The sequence below is a fragment of the Spodoptera frugiperda genome, chromosome 9, assembly GCF_023101765.2.
Source record: "Spodoptera frugiperda isolate SF20-4 chromosome 9, AGI-APGP_CSIRO_Sfru_2.0, whole genome shotgun sequence".
Classification (NCBI taxonomy): Eukaryota; Metazoa; Arthropoda; class Insecta; order Lepidoptera; family Noctuidae; genus Spodoptera; species Spodoptera frugiperda.
In genome coordinates this window covers 9404882-9423247 of record NC_064220.1, presented here as the reverse complement: position 1 = coordinate 9423247, position 18366 = coordinate 9404882, and the positions used below count along the sequence as shown (strand labels likewise).

The 18366-nt window shown below is 34.8% G+C and overlaps 2 protein-coding genes across 2 annotated transcripts; both read left to right on the top strand.

Annotated features, from left to right (window-relative positions):
• The first annotated feature begins 1930 nt into the window (after positions 1-1930).
• LOC118271452 (alpha-(1,3)-fucosyltransferase C-like) lies at positions 1931-3576 on the top strand. Its single transcript, XM_035587543.2, has 3 exons — positions 1931-2365; positions 2626-3063; positions 3282-3576. The coding sequence occupies exons 1-3, from the start codon at positions 1935-1937 to the stop codon at positions 3574-3576; spliced, it is 1164 nt and encodes a 387-aa protein (XP_035443436.2). The 5' UTR covers positions 1931-1934.
• A 5416-nt stretch (positions 3577-8992) lies between these two features.
• LOC118271247 (T-complex protein 11-like protein 1) lies at positions 8993-18213 on the top strand. The gene is made up of 9 exons (XM_050695827.1): positions 8993-9435; positions 10447-10635; positions 11731-11851; positions 12282-12488; positions 12777-12927; positions 13438-13601; positions 14054-14235; positions 14720-14886; positions 15419-18213. The coding sequence occupies exons 1-9, from the start codon at positions 9335-9337 to the stop codon at positions 15613-15615; spliced, it is 1479 nt and encodes a 492-aa protein (XP_050551784.1). The 5' UTR covers positions 8993-9334; the 3' UTR covers positions 15616-18213.
• Positions 18214-18366: the final 153 nt, after the last annotated feature.

The following is an 18366-nucleotide window of genomic DNA, read 5'->3' as shown; positions in this document are numbered from 1 at the left end:
TCACATATTAAATTATTTCGGCTATATACAGTATGTTAACTAACAGAGGGCGTTCCTTTAATCTCGTTAATCTATATCATTAATAGATTAAAATAAAAATATCAGCATAGATAAGCAATAAATTGCAACGTTGCCTTCCTTCAACTACGCGTGCACAGGGTTTCTTTTATGTATCGATTTAAAATTTTTGGTGAATATTTTAATATTTAAAAAAATAAAATTGTTTTGTTTTTGAATGGTAATATTTTTTTTAGCATGTATGGATGCTATATTATTGCGGGTTAACAGGAACGCCCTCTGTTAGTTAACATACTGTATATTTACAAAAGAAAAATCATCTACAACTCTCGATCGAATATCACCCAAGCAAAATCGAAAAGGAAGCTACCCACATCCAGAATACACCCTCTCAGTCCGCGGCAGTGAAGACATTGCGTCTTTGCATTCGTACCAGGCCGCTCATTGGAAAATCACTCCCCTCTCCTTGAATACTGAACAACTGCCGTGATATCTGCGAATCTCAGTATTAAATCCCAAATAACACAACTGACATACATACTGTTCATTGCGCAGTGTTCATATTGGCTTGAATTGTATGAATATTGGATAGTACAAAGTGCTATTGAACGATTTAATATATTCACAATCTATATAGCTTGTGTATTCGTGTGTATTTCTTTGAATCGCTTTTAGATCTGTCGATTTGTATACGAAATTAAATGGTTGGTTGGAAAGTGTACCATCAAATTCAATTTAATGTTGGACAATTTTGAATATGATTTTACATCAAATTGAAAATCAAATCATTTATGATTGAACGTCAAATTTAATTTGACTTATATACTAAAAAAAAGTAGATATACCAATGTTATTTATTAGTCCCATAGCAAATAAGATAGACGCTAAACCACTTGCCAAAGAAATAGGCAATATTCTTAGAATATTATGCAATGCAATGCGTAACCCGACTCGATCAACAATAAAATACTAGTAAGTAATAGGTAAATAATTGTGACATCCATTCTTATTTAGTAAAGTTATCGCAGTCATTATCACATAGTATTTCAAGCAATCATATAATATACAAAAAGTAAATAATAAATAATTGCACTTTCCGTAACCAACAATTATAAATTGTTGAGCAGTAACCTAAACATTTGTATTTGATTATAACAACGACATTCTCAACTAAGTATTTCAATTTCACGACAAAATGTGTGACAACGGTAACGCACGATTTTTATTCGCCCCTAACACATTCATACATCACATTTGTAGCACAAAAAAAAATGTTTTCTAAAGCGTCCATCAAAATGATTTCCTTGTAACAACATTAATCGGAGAAGCCATTCAAAAAACATGGACAATTTTGCTCGCAGCCCGTCGGACCGAACCCACATCATGTGCACAATAAACGCGGGAAGTATTGTCGCCATTTTGAAAAAGAACGCGCCAAATCGTGTTACGAGAAATCAAAATACAATATAATAAATACTTTTTTTTTGTATTCCATTTTTTTTTTGTTTGTTCATTTCATTTTATTTTTAACACGGTTTTTTTTATTTGTTACTTAAACGATTTACTTGCGGCTAAAAGTATAACGCTCTCTGAAAAATATTTCTGTACCTACTTGAAAATATTTGTAGGTTAACTTAGATATTCTGCTGACCGACAAAGTTTTGCCATGCATCTCAACTATGCGCATCTCTCAGGCTCTCATTCGTATTTCTGAAAACTATTTTGACGCAAAATACGAAAGCAAAAACGTAAACAAATAGGATCACTCTTCATTACTCAGAAATCGTGACATCAACTTGCCTTAGCATTCACATCGGGACAATGAAGTGAGATTTCTTAGAAGAATCTTTCCAATACTCTGACCGCTTTTGTATCATCAGATAGTACAGAAACTGCGTCCAACCTAACAGTACGTCATGGCTCGACTGACAAAATACTTAAAATTATTATTCCACGTCACTATTTTGGTCCTAATCAACTACTTTATCAAGAATCAGAAACAGATTAGGATCGAGAAAAAAATTGAAAGATATATACCGGACATAAAACATATACTAATGTGGACCAAACTTCCAAGTGTTGAAGAAGAGGGGCAGAAGTACTTCATCAGTCATAATTGTCACCATATAAATTGTTACTTCACTTCAAACCGAAGCTTCTTCGTAGACCTACGGTACTTCGATGCAATTGTGTTCAATGTCCAAGATATCAGCAGCCAATCTAGTGATTTACCAGAAGTGAGAAGTATAGTACAGAAGTACATCTTCGCGGCGAACGATTCTTCTGACAATTATCCTATTTGTAGCCCTGTTTATGACAATTACTTCAACTGGACATGGACTTACAAGTGAGTTATCCTTTTATAGATTTTATTCATATATTTCACACATGTGTGACCAAACCTTAAATCGGTTAAACCAGTGTAGGTATCCAGCATCGCACAGCAATTCATAGCTAATCATCATCGTCAACAGCCTATTAATGGCCACTGCTGACCAAAGCCTCTTCTTACACGGAGAAGGTTTGAGCATTAATCACCACGCTTGCTCAATGCGGGTTGGCAATTCTTAGCTAGAATAAAAATGTACAGGTATTCCTCTTTTACAGACCAGACTCCTCAATCCCCTATAAATTCATCAGCGTCTACAACCAGCACCAAGAAGAACTTGGCAACAATATTCTCTGGGACAAATTTGAAACGATTCCAGTTACCAAACAGTTCAAAAGTTCTTTGAGTTCAAAATCTGCTGCCGCTGCCATTTATCTGGACAAATGTATTACTTCTAGCAAGAGAGAAGTATTCTTGAACAAATTGAAGATATGCTTGGCAACGTATAATCTAACTGTTGATGTGTTTGGTCCCTGTGGTACCATGAAGTGTGGCAGGACCTCATTGAAGTCTTGCTACTATAGAATAAGAACGACATATTACTTCTACCTGGCTCTAGAAGATTCTATAGCAGATGATTATATTACCCAATCTGTTCTGTTCGGTTATAATAATCTTGCTGTGCCCGTTGTGCTAGGAGGTGTTAAATACAACAAGTAAGTTTTTTTATATTTATTGACTGGTGTAATGAAATAAACATGTCCATAATCGTAGCTAAGTTGAAGATTGTTCCACTTTTAAAAGATCTTTTCTCTGAAGAACATACTTAAACCAAGATTAACAACACAATTTTTAACATCAGACTTGTATTGTCCAGTTTTGTTACAAACATCGGCTTCAAACAGACATCACCTATATAAGGTTTCTTCCACAGGTATCTACCACCATACTCCTACGTAGACGCAAAGCTGTTAGGAGAAAAGCTAACAGCAAAACTGATCTACGAAGCGATACAAAATAAGACAAAGTACTATGAGTTCTTCAACTGGAGAAACCACTACACTATTAAGGAGTCCACAGTCCTCGATGCATGCAGCGTCTGCCAGTTCCTCAATAACGAAGGCTGGTTGAAGACCGGCACCGTTTATACAACGTTTAGAGAATGGTGGAACCCAAACTATATTGAGCGTTGTAACCGTTTTGGACTGACAGCAAAACTCCAATTTTGAAACTAACAATTTTGTGATTACAGATTAAGAATTTGCTATAATTTTCCAGTTTTTCCACCGCCATCTTGGAATATCTATTGATATACCAACAATTGAATAAATTCGGATCCTACATTACTGACACATTAGGTGTCAGGGCCGATTGGCCGAACAAAATACAATAAAATTTTACGCCCAAATCGTACCATTATTAACAGAAATAAAACACCATACAACGACGTTTAAAAATTAACTCTGCCGTTTTTATAACAGCATCGAAATTATTACCAATAATAACGAGGCAGCGTCGAAAGTCGACCAACCAAATTCACATACACAACACCAGGATTAAAGAGTTTAAATTATTTTAAGAGATTAAAACGCATGATAAAACTGTGGATCCGATGTCGACACTCCCGGTCCAATGTTAATTTAACTTTAAATCCTGTTTTTAAGCAGATTGCTCGGGCACCCATATTGTATTTATTGTTCTTAACACATTAAATAGGATCAGAATTTTGTCCGTAAATTGTGTTTCGGACCTCTGTATGTTTGTTTTATTGGATTAAATTGTTATTTGTTAGTTTGTTGATTGGAGTTTTATTTTTTGTTGAGTTTTATTTAGTGTGGGTGAGTTATGCTTCAGCACGAATGGGCCGGCTCGACTGGAGTGATAGACGGCCTCACAGAAAACCGACGTGAAACAACGCTTGCGTTGTGTTTCGTTGCGTGTGGGTTACCGGAGGCCTTATTAACCTTCTCCCCAATCCCCAATTCCCCAACAACACTTAAATTCCTAACCGGCAACGCACTTGTAACGCCCCTTGTGTTTAGGATGTCCATGGGCGGTGGCGATTGTTTGCTATCAGGTCCATCTGCTCATTTACCGGCTTATATCATAAAAAATAAAAATTGTGTGGATAGGAACTTGATATCTATCTATCATCAACTAAGTCTAACAGTGTCCAGAAGCTAGTCCAGTTACTTTGCGAAAGTTGTTTGTAATCATGAATACAATCACGTGTCCAAATATCCTTCACTAATTACCAGTCACCCGATACAACAAGAACCAAGAACAAGAAACCTTTTCTTTACCACAACTAACATGAAGAAGAAAACTCTTTACAAAGCGTTTTCCACTATAAAATAACTTCGACGGGGCAGAAACATACCTGTAAATAAGTAACAAGCGTCTAAAGCCGGCCACAGACTTTATATTAAGTCTATAAGTCAAGGAAGTTGCCAGTTCAGTTGAGCCCGACCATTGCTAAGCTGTTGGCAGAATAACGCCACATTTTTAATGAACCTTCCAACTCTTCGGCGCTAAGAAATTGGTTGCTGAACGCTTTCGAAGATAGGAGTTCTTTTTTTAAGTTTTGGTTTAATAAATAAGTAATGGTTTTCTGGTAAGTAGGCACGTTTAATTCGGTATAGTTGTTTGGTTTTTTATCGCGTTGTCGTTTTTCATGGTAGAACGTGTGAAATCAATTAGGCTATTTGAGAATAGTCTTCTTTCTTTTCTAGCTCCTAAATATTTTCCTACCGTATAGGGACTGTAAATAATTACGTTGCCTGCACGGTGCGGTGACTAGATAACCGGCTGCCACAAACGTGTAGCGGATTTGATTCCTGCAAGGAGCAACTCTTTGCGTAATCTACGAATTGTCATTTCGGTTCTGGGTGTCATGCGTGTCATACTCAATTCTCAATTTGACGTTTCAAAGTGCTTAATTGAGGATTAATTATAATAAATGCTTTGATTTTGATTTGGCACCTCCAAGACACAGGAGAAAGGATTCTGAAAAACACTTAGTATAAAAAATCTCGTCCAAAATCTTTTGATCCTTAGTGTGGAATATTTTACTTAAATAAATTTATCGATCCACTCTATTCCACACTCGAACTCCCTACACTACACAAGACAGTCTCCTATAAATACCTACATCTAAGTACACAGGAAGCAGAGCACTGCCTCTACCTACCCAATAAGACTCACATTATTAATTCCCGCACATCCAAAACACGTAATTACTATGCTAAACGGCTCTTGGGTCTCGGAACAGTTTTTGTCCCTTACAATCTACATTTCTAATCGCTGCACACTCAGAGCTCATAAATTCCACCATAGAGTATATTAAGGCAGTTAAGATGCGCTGTAAGATGAGGATTATGCTGGTTTTATCTCTATACGATTTGTTTTTAAGTTTTTATAGGTAACTAGGTAGGTAATTAGGATAATTATTTTAAATGTAAGATACTTTTTTTGAGGGTGGAAAATTAACCAATGACTTCTCCCGCCTTGGGCGAGGCGAGAGGCAGTGTCAGACTCTTACTGACTAAAAACCATCCCGTTCCTACTCCTGCTTTTAAACCGGAGCCCTAGTAAACCCGCTTGGTAGTCCTCAGCCCCGGATCAGACAACAGCCTTACTGGGCCCCATCTGTGATCGTCTGATAGCTCTTTGAGCATCAGATGACACTTTACAAGTTTAGGTGTTTCATCATCAGCCAAAAGACATGCACTGCTGAACAAAGACCTCCCCCTTAGTCTTCCACGTTTAATGTTTAATAATCTTTAAAACTCCCCAATTTATATGTCACTAAACTTGGTATTCAATGATACGAGCAACAATGACTCACAGAAGTAAGATCAAAGCACTGAAACAAAGAAACATCACAAAATTTTAAATCAGGGTGACATCATCCTTTGTTTTGGTCCATTTGGTAGCAGACGCATGAATAAGATACCTAAGCTACATGAGTGACAGGTACTATAATATATTATTGAACCGTATTCAAATTACTAAGAACACGGTGTTCCATTAATAAAGCAAGCATCTACTTAGTGAACCATACTTATCTCGATAGGTTTACCTACATTGATCCGGAGCTGCGGACTACCTAGCGGGTTTACCGGGGATCCGGCTCGAAAGGCAGAAGTAGGAACGGGGTGGTTTTTAGTCAGTAAGAGTCTGCCACTCCCTCTCGCCTCGCCCAAAGCGGAAGAAGTCATTGGATGATTTTCACCCCTTAAAAAAAAAGTTTATTTTCTTGATGGAACTTATTCATCAAACCAGCTATTTCCTCCAAAAACATTTTCATATGTATCTAATAAAATTAATGTGTACAGATACCTTTCTAGCTGATTGCCCAAAACATGAACAAATCACATTTAATCCTCAAATATCTACAACATTAAAAGCTAATCTATCATCTACACACACTTATGCATCCACAATGCAATAGCAAAGCTATTTAACTTGCTAACAAATGCACTAAACTCCAGTTAAACCAACACTCAAACTATAAGTTAAATTCACCGCGGTAATTCAACTGGATCGGATTCGAACGAGCGATCATAAGTCCATAGACACACTCTCTATTAGTTAAATATTTTGGTTCATAATAACTGTTTCTAACTGCAATTGGTGTTTGAAGTTTTAATTAAATTGTGACATAGTTTAGGCTTCGTTCGTGTACTTAGGGTTTGTTTGAGAATGTCTGATTTAAGTTTTTAAACTGAAATGGTCACTAGTAATATCATTAGAACTTAAAACGGGATATTTACCGTGTTTATTAGTTTTTATAAGTTTCTGATATTTGATGAGTTTCCGTGATCATGGCGCTTGCAACAGTGCCGAAATTTCGGAAATTCATAAAACTAATAAACATGGTAAATATCCCAAAGTCAAAGTCAAAGCATTTATTTTAATTAATCCTAAATTAGGCACTTTTGAAACGATTAAAGTTTTAAGTTCTAATGATATGTCTGATTTAGTTCGTTCCTGTTAGTCTTACTGATGGTGTCTGTCGGCTGTGGTGTGTTCACGTACTTATAACGCCTCTGGTGTTTCGGGTGTCCATAGGCGGCGGCGATTGCTTACCATCAAGTGATCCGTCTGCTCGTTTTCCGGCTTATTACCATAAAAAAGCTAATTAAAGTTTTTTATTACGACCAATCTAGAAAAATCTTAAGATGGAAATGAAAACATGATGTAAACTCATTTCATCAGACAAATTCAGTTAAGCCAAATGCAATTTTACAATGTCTACGCAAAAACTTTAAGATCTAACGGCTAAGTATATTTCAGAGAAAAATTAAACAGCCGTGGAGAGCCAAGAAGGCAATCTAACTTGTTCTCAGACAGAACTAGCAACTAATTTACCTAGGCAAACGCAGTGCCTTGCCGTTTGCGAAGCGGATTGCTTTTTCACAACTACGTATTTCATTTTAAACTTGAGAGAATTTACTTTCATTGCTTCCTTTGCGTTATCTTAACGCTATAATGGGATTGATTTAGTTTGTCTTTTGTGTTATGCTGTTTTGGATTTTGATGGGAACATCATAACGTGACGTCATACTTTTTAATTCCTGATTTGGTAAGCACCATGTCTAGTGCACATAGATATTACAATGTATGTACCGCTCACTTTGCAATAGTTCTGTAGTACATGAGTCTATTACCACATACGGGACACCATGATATTAGTAAGAAGTTTACGAAATTCAATAACATTTTCGACCGATGACGACCCGGGTATCGAACTCGGCACTCCTTGATCATCAGACGCACTCGTACCTAACACTTGTTGTTTGATGTTGACTTGTTAAATAGGTACATACCAAGTATGCACAAAACATTTTTGTAACTTTCTCACCTCCAAAAAAGTTATCACGAACCAAACAAAATTGGAACCAAAATTCGCTGAAATACTAAAAGCTTTTGCGACCATTACTAATTTGAAAACTTTATAAAGCGATAGGTAAGTGGCACAACGGTTACCGGAAAAGGGGAGCTAATTTTCTGAATGAACTTTCCGAAACTGTGCTTTAGAGTAAACAATCAAATTCCTTCCATTAAATATTTTCACGGAACCATTGTACAACATTACATTCACAGAATTTGAAATCTCTACATTTTCAGTTTGTTTGGAAACATTATATCTCGATTACGTAATTATTTTGTATGCGTCTGCAAAAAAGAAATGATGGGGTAACTGAATATAAGATGGTATCTTGGTACTGTGTCACAGTATATTCGCAACTCAAATGCCAGAGCTAGAGACGTCACAAATGCGTTATCGACACTATTAGTTGATATGGGAAACTGTTTGATCCAACTCAGTCAATTTGCATTAGGTATCTACATAAAAATTGTGGTAGTTAGACTGCACCTGCGTCTCCTTTCAAAAATGGAATTAATATCTAGTGAAATCTTTCTGGCAGAATAAAAACAAGAAGAAAGCGTAGAGTAATAAAGTCGTTAGTTTTTCAAAATTTCTTATTGGAAAATGTTTATAAACCCACTTTATCCTTATTTTGCACTAACACCAAGAGCAGGAGTATAAAAATAATGTACCTAAATAATATTTTTTTATTCTATTTACCAAAGCGTTAAAATGTACAGCTGTTGTATGTGCACAAGTCACGAGAAACGAAACGTATTAAAAAAGTTTTGACAACGACCAAATTGACAAGTAAATGAAAACATCTGTTGAATTTCATAAAAAATAAACGAAAACATCGCAAAAAGTCGTACAAAATAATCAAAAATACTAATAAAAAGGTTAACGTGTAGTTTTCGTTTAAAATATTCTCGTAGAAAAAGGGAAATATTGTGATTGCTTTGTGATAAAAGTTAGGTTATGTGTTGTTATGACTCAAGGTGATTGTGTTCAATGATTTGACCGTTTTCAAGCTGTGCCTTTAAGTGGGTGGCCTTATATGGGAGGTAGAGATTACTGACTTTACCTCAGTCTGTTTGTATTAAGTTTTCGCGATGGGTGATCGTGAGGGACCAAGCGGTTCGGGTTCCCAGGGATCCGACAAAGGTGAGAGGAATACTCGATCCTCTGCCCAGCCTATGCCCACTGGCTCAAGGTATGTTGACCTATTTGTTCTATTTTAACGTCTCCCATTTCAACTAACCTTAAAATTTATTTGTTTTCTTTTATCTCGTAAGGACTATAAACATCGACATAATAGAAAAACTCGCACTAAAGCAGACTTGAAATAATGTTTACAATAACTTAACGATATTTTTCCACGCTAACATTAGTCCTAATCGTTAAGTACGCAATAAAAATAATAATAAACATTAAGCCAGCCAAATGAATTGTGAAATATTAAATATCTACTAATATAATTATCAGATTTCTATCTAAATAATACATATTCAGGTCAACTTTATGAGTCACAATAGAATCATCCACAAAAATAGAGTTTCTAATGTTGATGTTCTATGTCCATTGTTTACATACTAAACTCCTTTGTTTTGTTGTAATGTTAGGTACATTAGTCTATTACTTTCATTTAAAATAAATTGTATGGTAAAAAACACATATTTGTTTACAATATTAGTCTTATAAGATTTATTGCTATTTTTAATGCAAAAACAAGTTTTTAATAGGTAGTATAGAATCTAAATCCTTTGTTTCTTTGTTTGATACAACATGTTATTTTATTTTTACTACTTGTTAAGTTAACTTTTTTAGACTTTTAGATGAGAGATTAAATATAAAACTAAGTATAGATTCTCATTAACTAATATTATTTTATCATTTAAAAATGTTTAGATTTATAAATAAACATTATTTCTTTATTGTATATTACTTTTTCTGTATTACTAATTGAATTTATTAAAATATTTAAACCAGATCACATATTTTTATAAATATTAAAGAAACCTACAAGTAAACTAATACAAATATATATTTTTTTATTGATACCTAATTATATTATTACTTTTTGATTCTTATACTCAATAGAATTCTAAATTCAATTTTAAATGACTAACCATAGACACCTCAATTTACCATTTACAAGTTGCCATGCATTTTACACCAAACAAAACTCCAAAGAGTATTTAATCAATAACATTTCTCTCCATAGTTACTATGCCAGTGAACCGATACAGTTCAGAGTAAGAGGCTCCACAATTACTGGTGCCTCTCCACCCAAGTTTGTGACCCTGGAGGATATCATGAAGGCAGCCCATGGTATGCAGAATATGGCACTAGCTCATGAGATTGCTGTCGACCAGGATTTCAAGCTGGAACCTTTTGAACCACCAGACAATAGGTAAGATTTCTGAACTACTTACCGCTGTACTCAGAGTCATTAAATGATCACTTAAACTAATCCTTAGTAACGGTTTTGGATCGAAAACAATTGCTAAGGGCTGGGTTAAATAGCCATTAAATGACTCTGAGTTTGGCAGTTACTATCTTAGAGACTTAGTTATTTCAGTGATAATGTTCTAATTGGAATAAGATTGCCTAGTTGGTGATGTGGTCATAAGTCAAGTAAGAGTTTTCAGTTTAGATTTTATGAAGCAAATTGGATTTAAAGTCAATACTAATTATTATAAATCTGAATAGTTTGAGAGTTTGTTTGTTTGTACTAATGGAAACTCCAGAAATACTGGTCCGATTTGAATCATTCTTTTTGTGTTGTACTATACCTTTATCACGAAAGGCTATAGACTATAAAACATCACACTATGTCCAATAAGAGTTGAGCAGTGGGTTGAAAATTATATACATACGACAGTAACTCACGGCTCTAACTACCCTATATGCCTACACCATGGTACCGAATTGAATAATTATTTTTGTATTGATTATTTTTGTGTTGGGTAGTCTATATACCGTAGAAGGTAAGTAATAGGCTATAAAACATCATGCTACGATAAATAGAAGCCAAGCAGACGGGGTGAAACCGCACAGGAGTTGCTAGTAGTCTTATAAACTCTACAACTTATGAGTAATCTTGACCTTAGATGACTTTGATTACCTACTATGTACTTCCTCTTTGAGTGCGTGATCATGGAAGTTAAGCTCATACAGTAACTTCCTTATCCCACATAATTGGTTTAAATAAAATAATAATTGTGCATTCCTTTTTGAGAAACAGAGAAAAAAATTACTTTCGTTATTTTAAGGATAATTATAAGATTGCTGGGCAACTAGAGAGAATGTTTATATGTAATTTTTAATGTTTAGAAAAGAACAAACAATTACATTTCCCGAACCAAGAACCAGACCTAAATCCCTTTCTCGGCAGTATTATTACCACTGAATGGACAAGACTCTACATATGTTAATGATTGAAGTCTATGTTAAAAATTTAATTTTTCATTTGTTTAATTGTTTATGCATTTTTTGCAAATTACAGCTACCAGAAATTAGTCAAGGAGACAATGCATAAAGCATACTTTGATATACTAAGAGAGCAGCTCAACTCAGATCCGCCCGAGTACAAGCAGGCTCTTGTACTATTAGAAGATGTTAAACAGGTTAGTATTTTAATACATAATTCAATTAATAATTTGAACTTTGAATCTTATTTTGACTTACTGTCTCATGTATAATTAGTTGGGATGGAAGAGTCCTTATTGGGATATTAAAACAAAGAACAATGGGTAATTTTACATGGAGACTGCACCTACCAAAATTGTAGCATTTCAGACTAGGTGGCATTTAGTAGAACCATAATTGACTAACACAAACACAAAAACCAGCGGCAAAAGTACCTATTTCTATAAAATCTTTTATTAAACTAGTCTTAAGATGTTTCGACTTATGTAAATAATATGTAATGTAATGTTTTTAATTATTTCATGCTCTGATATCCAACATCATGTAATTCTTGACACAGATTACAATTTTTGTAATTAATTGCATCCTGGATTCTTGGTTACTTAAACCTTATACTATTACTTTCAGGGTCTATTCTCAATCCTACTTCCCCGTCACACACGCATTCGAGAGATGATTGAAGAAGTATTAGACGCAGAATTTATTCAGCAACAAGCTGAGAATAATAGCTTAGACTTCCATAAATATGCTAGCTTTGTCATAGACCTGATGGCCAAGTTAGCTGCCCCAGCTAGAGATGAGATGATACAGAATATTACCAAACTTACCGATACTGTGAGTATTTTTTTGTGATGGCAATATTGGTAGTGTTGGTATGGTGTTGCCATTTGTATAATTTTTGTTTTGTATTTTTTTTTGTTTGTTTTCATTCTGATTAGATACGATGATAGATGTCCAAAATTCTCTTTTAATCTAATTTAAATGAATTTTGTTAATTTGCAATTAGTAAGTATCTAAGAATACAAGTAATTTATTACTTACTCGAAACTCGTTGATTCTCTTCCTAACCTGTGACAATCAAGGGCTTTGTATTTTTTTTATAATTATTTATTTATTCTGCAGGTGGATGTCTTCCGAGCTATACTAGAGACTCTAGAAATCCTAAAACTAGACTTAGCAAATACATTGATAGCCATGATCAGACCCCATGTGCAACAGGAGAGTGTTCAGTATGAACGTGCCAAGTTTGATGAAATGCTTAAAGTCTCTGAAGGTAAGGGTAAAAGAGATGATGAATGATGATTTCATTATGTTATAAATCTGTCGTAGAGTTTGGATTTTCTACCTCTTTGCTTTTAACCCATTCGTTGCGGCGGACGCCTATCGGCGTTTTTTTATTTAATATTCAGGTGCGGAATACGCCAATCGGCGTCTTTTTTAAATTGCTTATATCTTTACGAAAACCAGTCACAAAAAAAAATTGCAACCAGGGCACATATTTTTAAAGCGACGAAAACCGCCCCGCACCTGGCTAATAAAAGTATTTTTTAACTTGCGGCAGTAAAAAATACTTTTATTATGGGTTAAGATGAGACAAAACTAACACGAGAATGTTGCGTATTTAAGTACTTTTTACTCCTTAACACACAACTTAGGTATGTCATATTGCCAAAAACTGGGTTTAATGTTCATGCTCAAAACTTCTGCGTGTGAGAAGAGGCTTTTGGTAGAGAAATAGAAGAAGTATTGATGGTTTGATATAATTTACAATTTCCAATTTTAGATGGTCTGCAACACACAAAAGAATGGTTGAAGCGCCACATAGACCTGGAAGGCCTGAGTCTACCAGTCACAGACAAGATCATCATCAGGAACGTCACAGCTCAGACGTTAGCGAAGGCATATCTTGAACTACTGGAGTGGGACTCCTCTAAAAGTTATCCTGAGGTAAAAAATATGGCCAATTTTATTTTTTGTAATTTTGTGATAGGTTTGACGTAGCTATCGAAATTAACTAAAACCAATGGTTTGCTCTCGTAATTATATTGAGAAAAGGTTTACTAGTGTTGAGCCACAGAGTGACGTCATTATGAGCAGCGCGTGCGCCCACGTAACCTAGCCGCCGCGTCCAATAATTTTCTCAATTTATTTACTGAGTAATCTATTGTTTTTAGTTAATTATTATAAGTATCTCTTACGATAGTTAATATATTGGTATCGAAACCATAAAATATCCAGAATGTATATTTTTTACCGGACCTGTTTCCACGGGTGTCGCTTCGACACCTTACAGTAAGACCTGTGGAAGTGATGTATTCTAAACTCTGTTGTGATCATACAATAAGAAAAGTTATTTTACCCAATAAACCTATATTTAATACGCCATTTGTTTACCACAGACGGTAGCCCTAGACGCGCCCCGTTTCGCGGAGCTGGGCACGCAGGTGTACCGGCTGGTGTGTACAGCGTCGCTGATGCTGGCCAGCCCCGCCTGCGGCAGCGACCCGGCCGCCGCCGCCGCCCACAAACAGGCCCTCAAGGAGAAGATACTCATCCTCATTGATAATACTAGCAATGATATGTGAGTATTGATTTATATGGGGTTTCTTTTTGTAATTGTAGTTATGGGGCTACAATTATTTATTGAAGATATAAGTAAAAGTAGTACTTTTGTGAAATAGCAGAAATGCTTCTCTGAAGTAGGTTTTCACAGATTGAAGGTCATGTTAAATTATCCCATTATAAACTGAATGAAGATTCCCGATTCCAAACACAATTTGCGAATGTTTTTATGTTATAACTATAATATACCTGATGGTAAGCAATCGCCGCCGCCCATGGAACTCCTGAAACACCAGGGACGTTACAAGTTGTTGAGGAATCTGATATTGGAAAAATTGGGAAGGAGGGTCATTAGGTTTCCGGTAACCTCATTCACATAACAAAACACAACGCAAGCGTTGTTTCACGTCGGTTTTCTAACAAACCGTAGTATCACTGGCCGAGCCGGCCCATTCGTGCCGAAACATGGCTCTCCCACACTCACATCTCCATGTATGTTACAGAGAACTAAAACAAGTGTTACCATCATTGGCTGAGGAAATAATAATGGTGACGGAACAACTCCTGGAGAATCTCAATCAGTCTCCACTGACGGGTGAGACCAAGGAGATCATCAGGACACAGATCTTATCGCTTGGAGATCCTGAACATAGGGTTAGGGAGATTGTTCGTAAGTATTCTTTTTAGGTTGTATTGTATTGATATTAAAGAAGAGTTATTATTAAAATAAAAAGTATCCTTAACCGACGAGCGTGCATGATAAAACTGATGACTGTTGATGAAGCGAAAGAGGTATGTAAGATTCGTAGCAATTGGTGTACCATTGTCTCTATCTACCCCTATGGGAGACAGGCGTGAAGTTAAATATGAATTAGGGAAGAGTGGTTTAACTCTAATTCTAACAATTGTAAGATATTTATATGAGCTCATAACTGTGAATCTTAAGATACGGATCTCTGGGTTAGACAAAGATTTTTATAGTGGTTTTATACAGTATCGATATTTCAGTCAACAAGTCGCCACTAAATTATGCTGTGGAACCGCACTCTCGATCGATATTCAATCTTATCCTTTTGTAATAAAGTTTGAAATTTATTAACCTACAACTTAACGATTTCTATTGTTATAATTGTCTAGATTTTCAACCCAAAACAGCTGTATTATGATTTTAGACCTAAAAACTACTTCTATCAACTTCACAGGTCAAAGAGTCCTGGAATTTCTAAAGACCATACTCGTCTGCGGTGGAGGATCTCGCCAAATCCCCGTAGGACTGTCAGCTCTAGCCAGGGAGCTGACATCAGTGTCAGGAACACTCCTCCGGTACGTAATGCACAACAAGGCAGTCTTCACATCACATTACATGGACATCGTGGCTGAAGAACTCAGTAGAAACTAAGCTTATGTGTAAATTAATACTTTTTTAAAGATTGAAATGATGTTTTAATAATAATAACTTTCGTGTAGGGATGATGACGATATTCTTCGCATATAGTTTTTTTTGTTAATGTCCAAAAATAGAGTCATAATTGTGTTGAGACGAAAAAGTATACGACAAAGCAAATAATAAAAAAAAGAGTCGATATGGCGTAAAGGAACACCTCTGTACCCTTAGTACGAATTTGCTTTACGTTTAAAGTAGTATAGCGCGTCCGGCGCTCTGATTAGCCGACTCGAATAAACCAACCAATCAGAGCGCTGGACGCGCTCTCGTTTCGATTACTTTAAATGTAAAGCCAACTCATACTAAGGGTACTGTGCATTTTATATTAAGCTGTAACTTAACACTTACTTTGACGCGCTTTATAACCGTAGTTTTAATATTATGTGTTTAATATTTTTACTACACAACTAACGAACAAATTACTCTTTATTCGTACCCCGTCATCATCCCTATAGATCAATGATTATTCACGAAACCTTTCTATTGTAGTAAGTACAATAATTTTAAATCAAATTCCATTAAAACATTCAGTGATCAACAGATTACTTTTCCAAAAAAATAATCAAAATTGGTAGAATGAAATATTTTTAACTGGCAACACATGATTGTTAGTGATGTACCAATTCGATCGATGTTTTCTTACAAAAAAAAAAAAAAAAAAAAAAAATACATTCAAAATGAATACTTAACATTTTAACGCATTTTAACAAAAAATTTAATGAAGCACATTTAATATTTTGTACGGGATAGTGCTTTTGTAACTCCTAACAGTATTTTCTTAGTAATAATAGCCTCAAAACAGTGATCGTTAGACTGCCTAGACAAAATGATAGACACCATAAGTTTACCAACTTGTAAACTGTTCGTGCTAACCATTCCTTACCTTTTAAAACAAAAAAAAAAAAAAATTAAAAAAAGACAACCATTACAAATAATTAAAATGATTGTTATCCGCCTAAATAACATATTACAATAAATAATATATCCGACCCATAATAAAATAATTATTCTAATAATATAATAGCCTAGTCAATTGGTGCTTAACATATATTGTTGAAAAAATGAAATAAATAAATTAAAAAGTTAAAAAAATAACCTATTTACATTGTGTAACATTTTCCACATATTAATATGAAAAATTACTTATGAGCAATAAGTGTGCATTTTATAATTTTCCTTTGCTAATTTTAATTTGCACCATTATGCATTTTCTTCTTAGAGAGTTAGTAGGCACCAACCCAAGTACTGGATTTATAGCTAGATAGAGCTGATGACGGGTCTATTTAGTCCGTCAGTTAGGTAATAAATATTAGACGCGTATTTTTTATTTTGTCATATAGGACAATACTACTTGATAAAACTAATCAATCATCAATCAGCAAATACGTCACTTCTACGTATAAAACGTACCTACCTAAAAGTGACGTCTCACGATATTTCAAATCAATATATCTTCGAAAGTATTTGCTTCCGATAAGAAAATAAAAAAATACATGTCTAATTTTTTTAAATAATATACAAGACGGGCATTGAAATAAAAACCCTATTATAATCCAACCATTTCAGTTATAGTCAATTTGATGTAATGAGCATTGGTACTTTTACCTTATTCCAATTTATAAAGCTAAGCATTTAGTACCTGTCCCTTAGTACAAGTTTGCTTTACGAAAGCGCGTTCGACGCTCAAATTGGCCGGCTCGAATGAACCAACCAATCAGAGCACCGAACGCAGTTTCGTACTAAGCCCTCAAATAAAGCCTGATGAAAGATGTAGAACGCAGTTAATAGTATTAAAAGTAACAGTTATTTAGTAAATAATAACAGAAGTGTCAATAAAACATAAAAGGCAATTTAATAAATATTGTAGGTAGCTACTGGATGTATGTCGCTTCCAACTGACTGATATGGATGTCACTTGAGAAGGCTTAGCGTTCAGTAGTGGATGATGCTAATATGAATGGTAAAATAAAAGGCCAAAATCACTTTGATTCTAACAAGACTGCAAAAATTAATAGCTTTTTATACGATTAAAAATAATATCTTATTGCCTTCCATTGTTTTGACTTCCTAAGCAAACTTCAATCTTATGAGTTTGAAATTACGTGTCAAATTGGAATCTTCCTCATTTCTGCTATTGGTAGCATTTATATGGTACAAGTTTAGGCTAAAATTGTGTTTTTTATAAGTGTGCATTTGAAATTAAGATTCAAAATTGTCTGTAGGTAGGTATTTATTTATGAGTTTTATTCGCGAGAGTGAGATTTCTTAGTATAATTTGACTAATATTGTTGTAGCTATTGCTTGGCGGGATTCCATCTATGAAATTAACCTAACTTTATGAACAAACCATTTTAATACTAAAAACTATGTATCATAAGTACGGTTTTACTACATTGGTGAATTACAAAATTATTTTTGTTTATATAATTAATGAAAATGTGTGACAATTTTATACAGGTGACTCCGAATATGAGTAATACATAACAATGTTTGTTCCTTCTATTTTTATGTAATCAAGTGAATGTTGCACTAATAAAATATTTATAAAAATTATGTTTTGTTTTCTTGTCTAATTATTACCTAATTCAAAAGCAATTCTGTCTGTCCAAACCTGAACTACGGAACTCCGGAGCTGCGGACTACCTAACGGGTTACTGGGAAAAGCAGGAGTAGGATCGGGGTGGTTTTTAGTCAGTAACAGTCTGA

Bases quoted from the DNA above. Each gene is read 5' to 3' on its own strand.
- LOC118271452 (XM_035587543.2), top strand. From the start codon at position 1,935: ATGGCTCGACTGACAAAATACTTAAAATTATTATTCCACGTCACTATT. The intron at 2,366-2,625 runs GTGAGTTATCCT...CCTCTTTTACAG, and splicing joins AACTGGACATGGACTTACAA to ACCAGACTCCTCAATCCCCT. The intron at 3,064-3,281 runs GTAAGTTTTTTT...TTTCTTCCACAG, and splicing joins GGAGGTGTTAAATACAACAA to GTATCTACCACCATACTCCT.
- LOC118271247 (XM_050695827.1), top strand. From the start codon at position 9,335: ATGGGTGATCGTGAGGGACCAAGCGGTTCGGGTTCCCAGGGATCCGAC. The intron at 10,636-11,730 runs GTAAGATTTCTG...TGCAAATTACAG, and splicing joins TTTGAACCACCAGACAATAG to CTACCAGAAATTAGTCAAGG. The intron at 14,887-15,418 runs GTAAGTATTCTT...TCAACTTCACAG, and splicing joins TAGGGTTAGGGAGATTGTTC to GTCAAAGAGTCCTGGAATTT.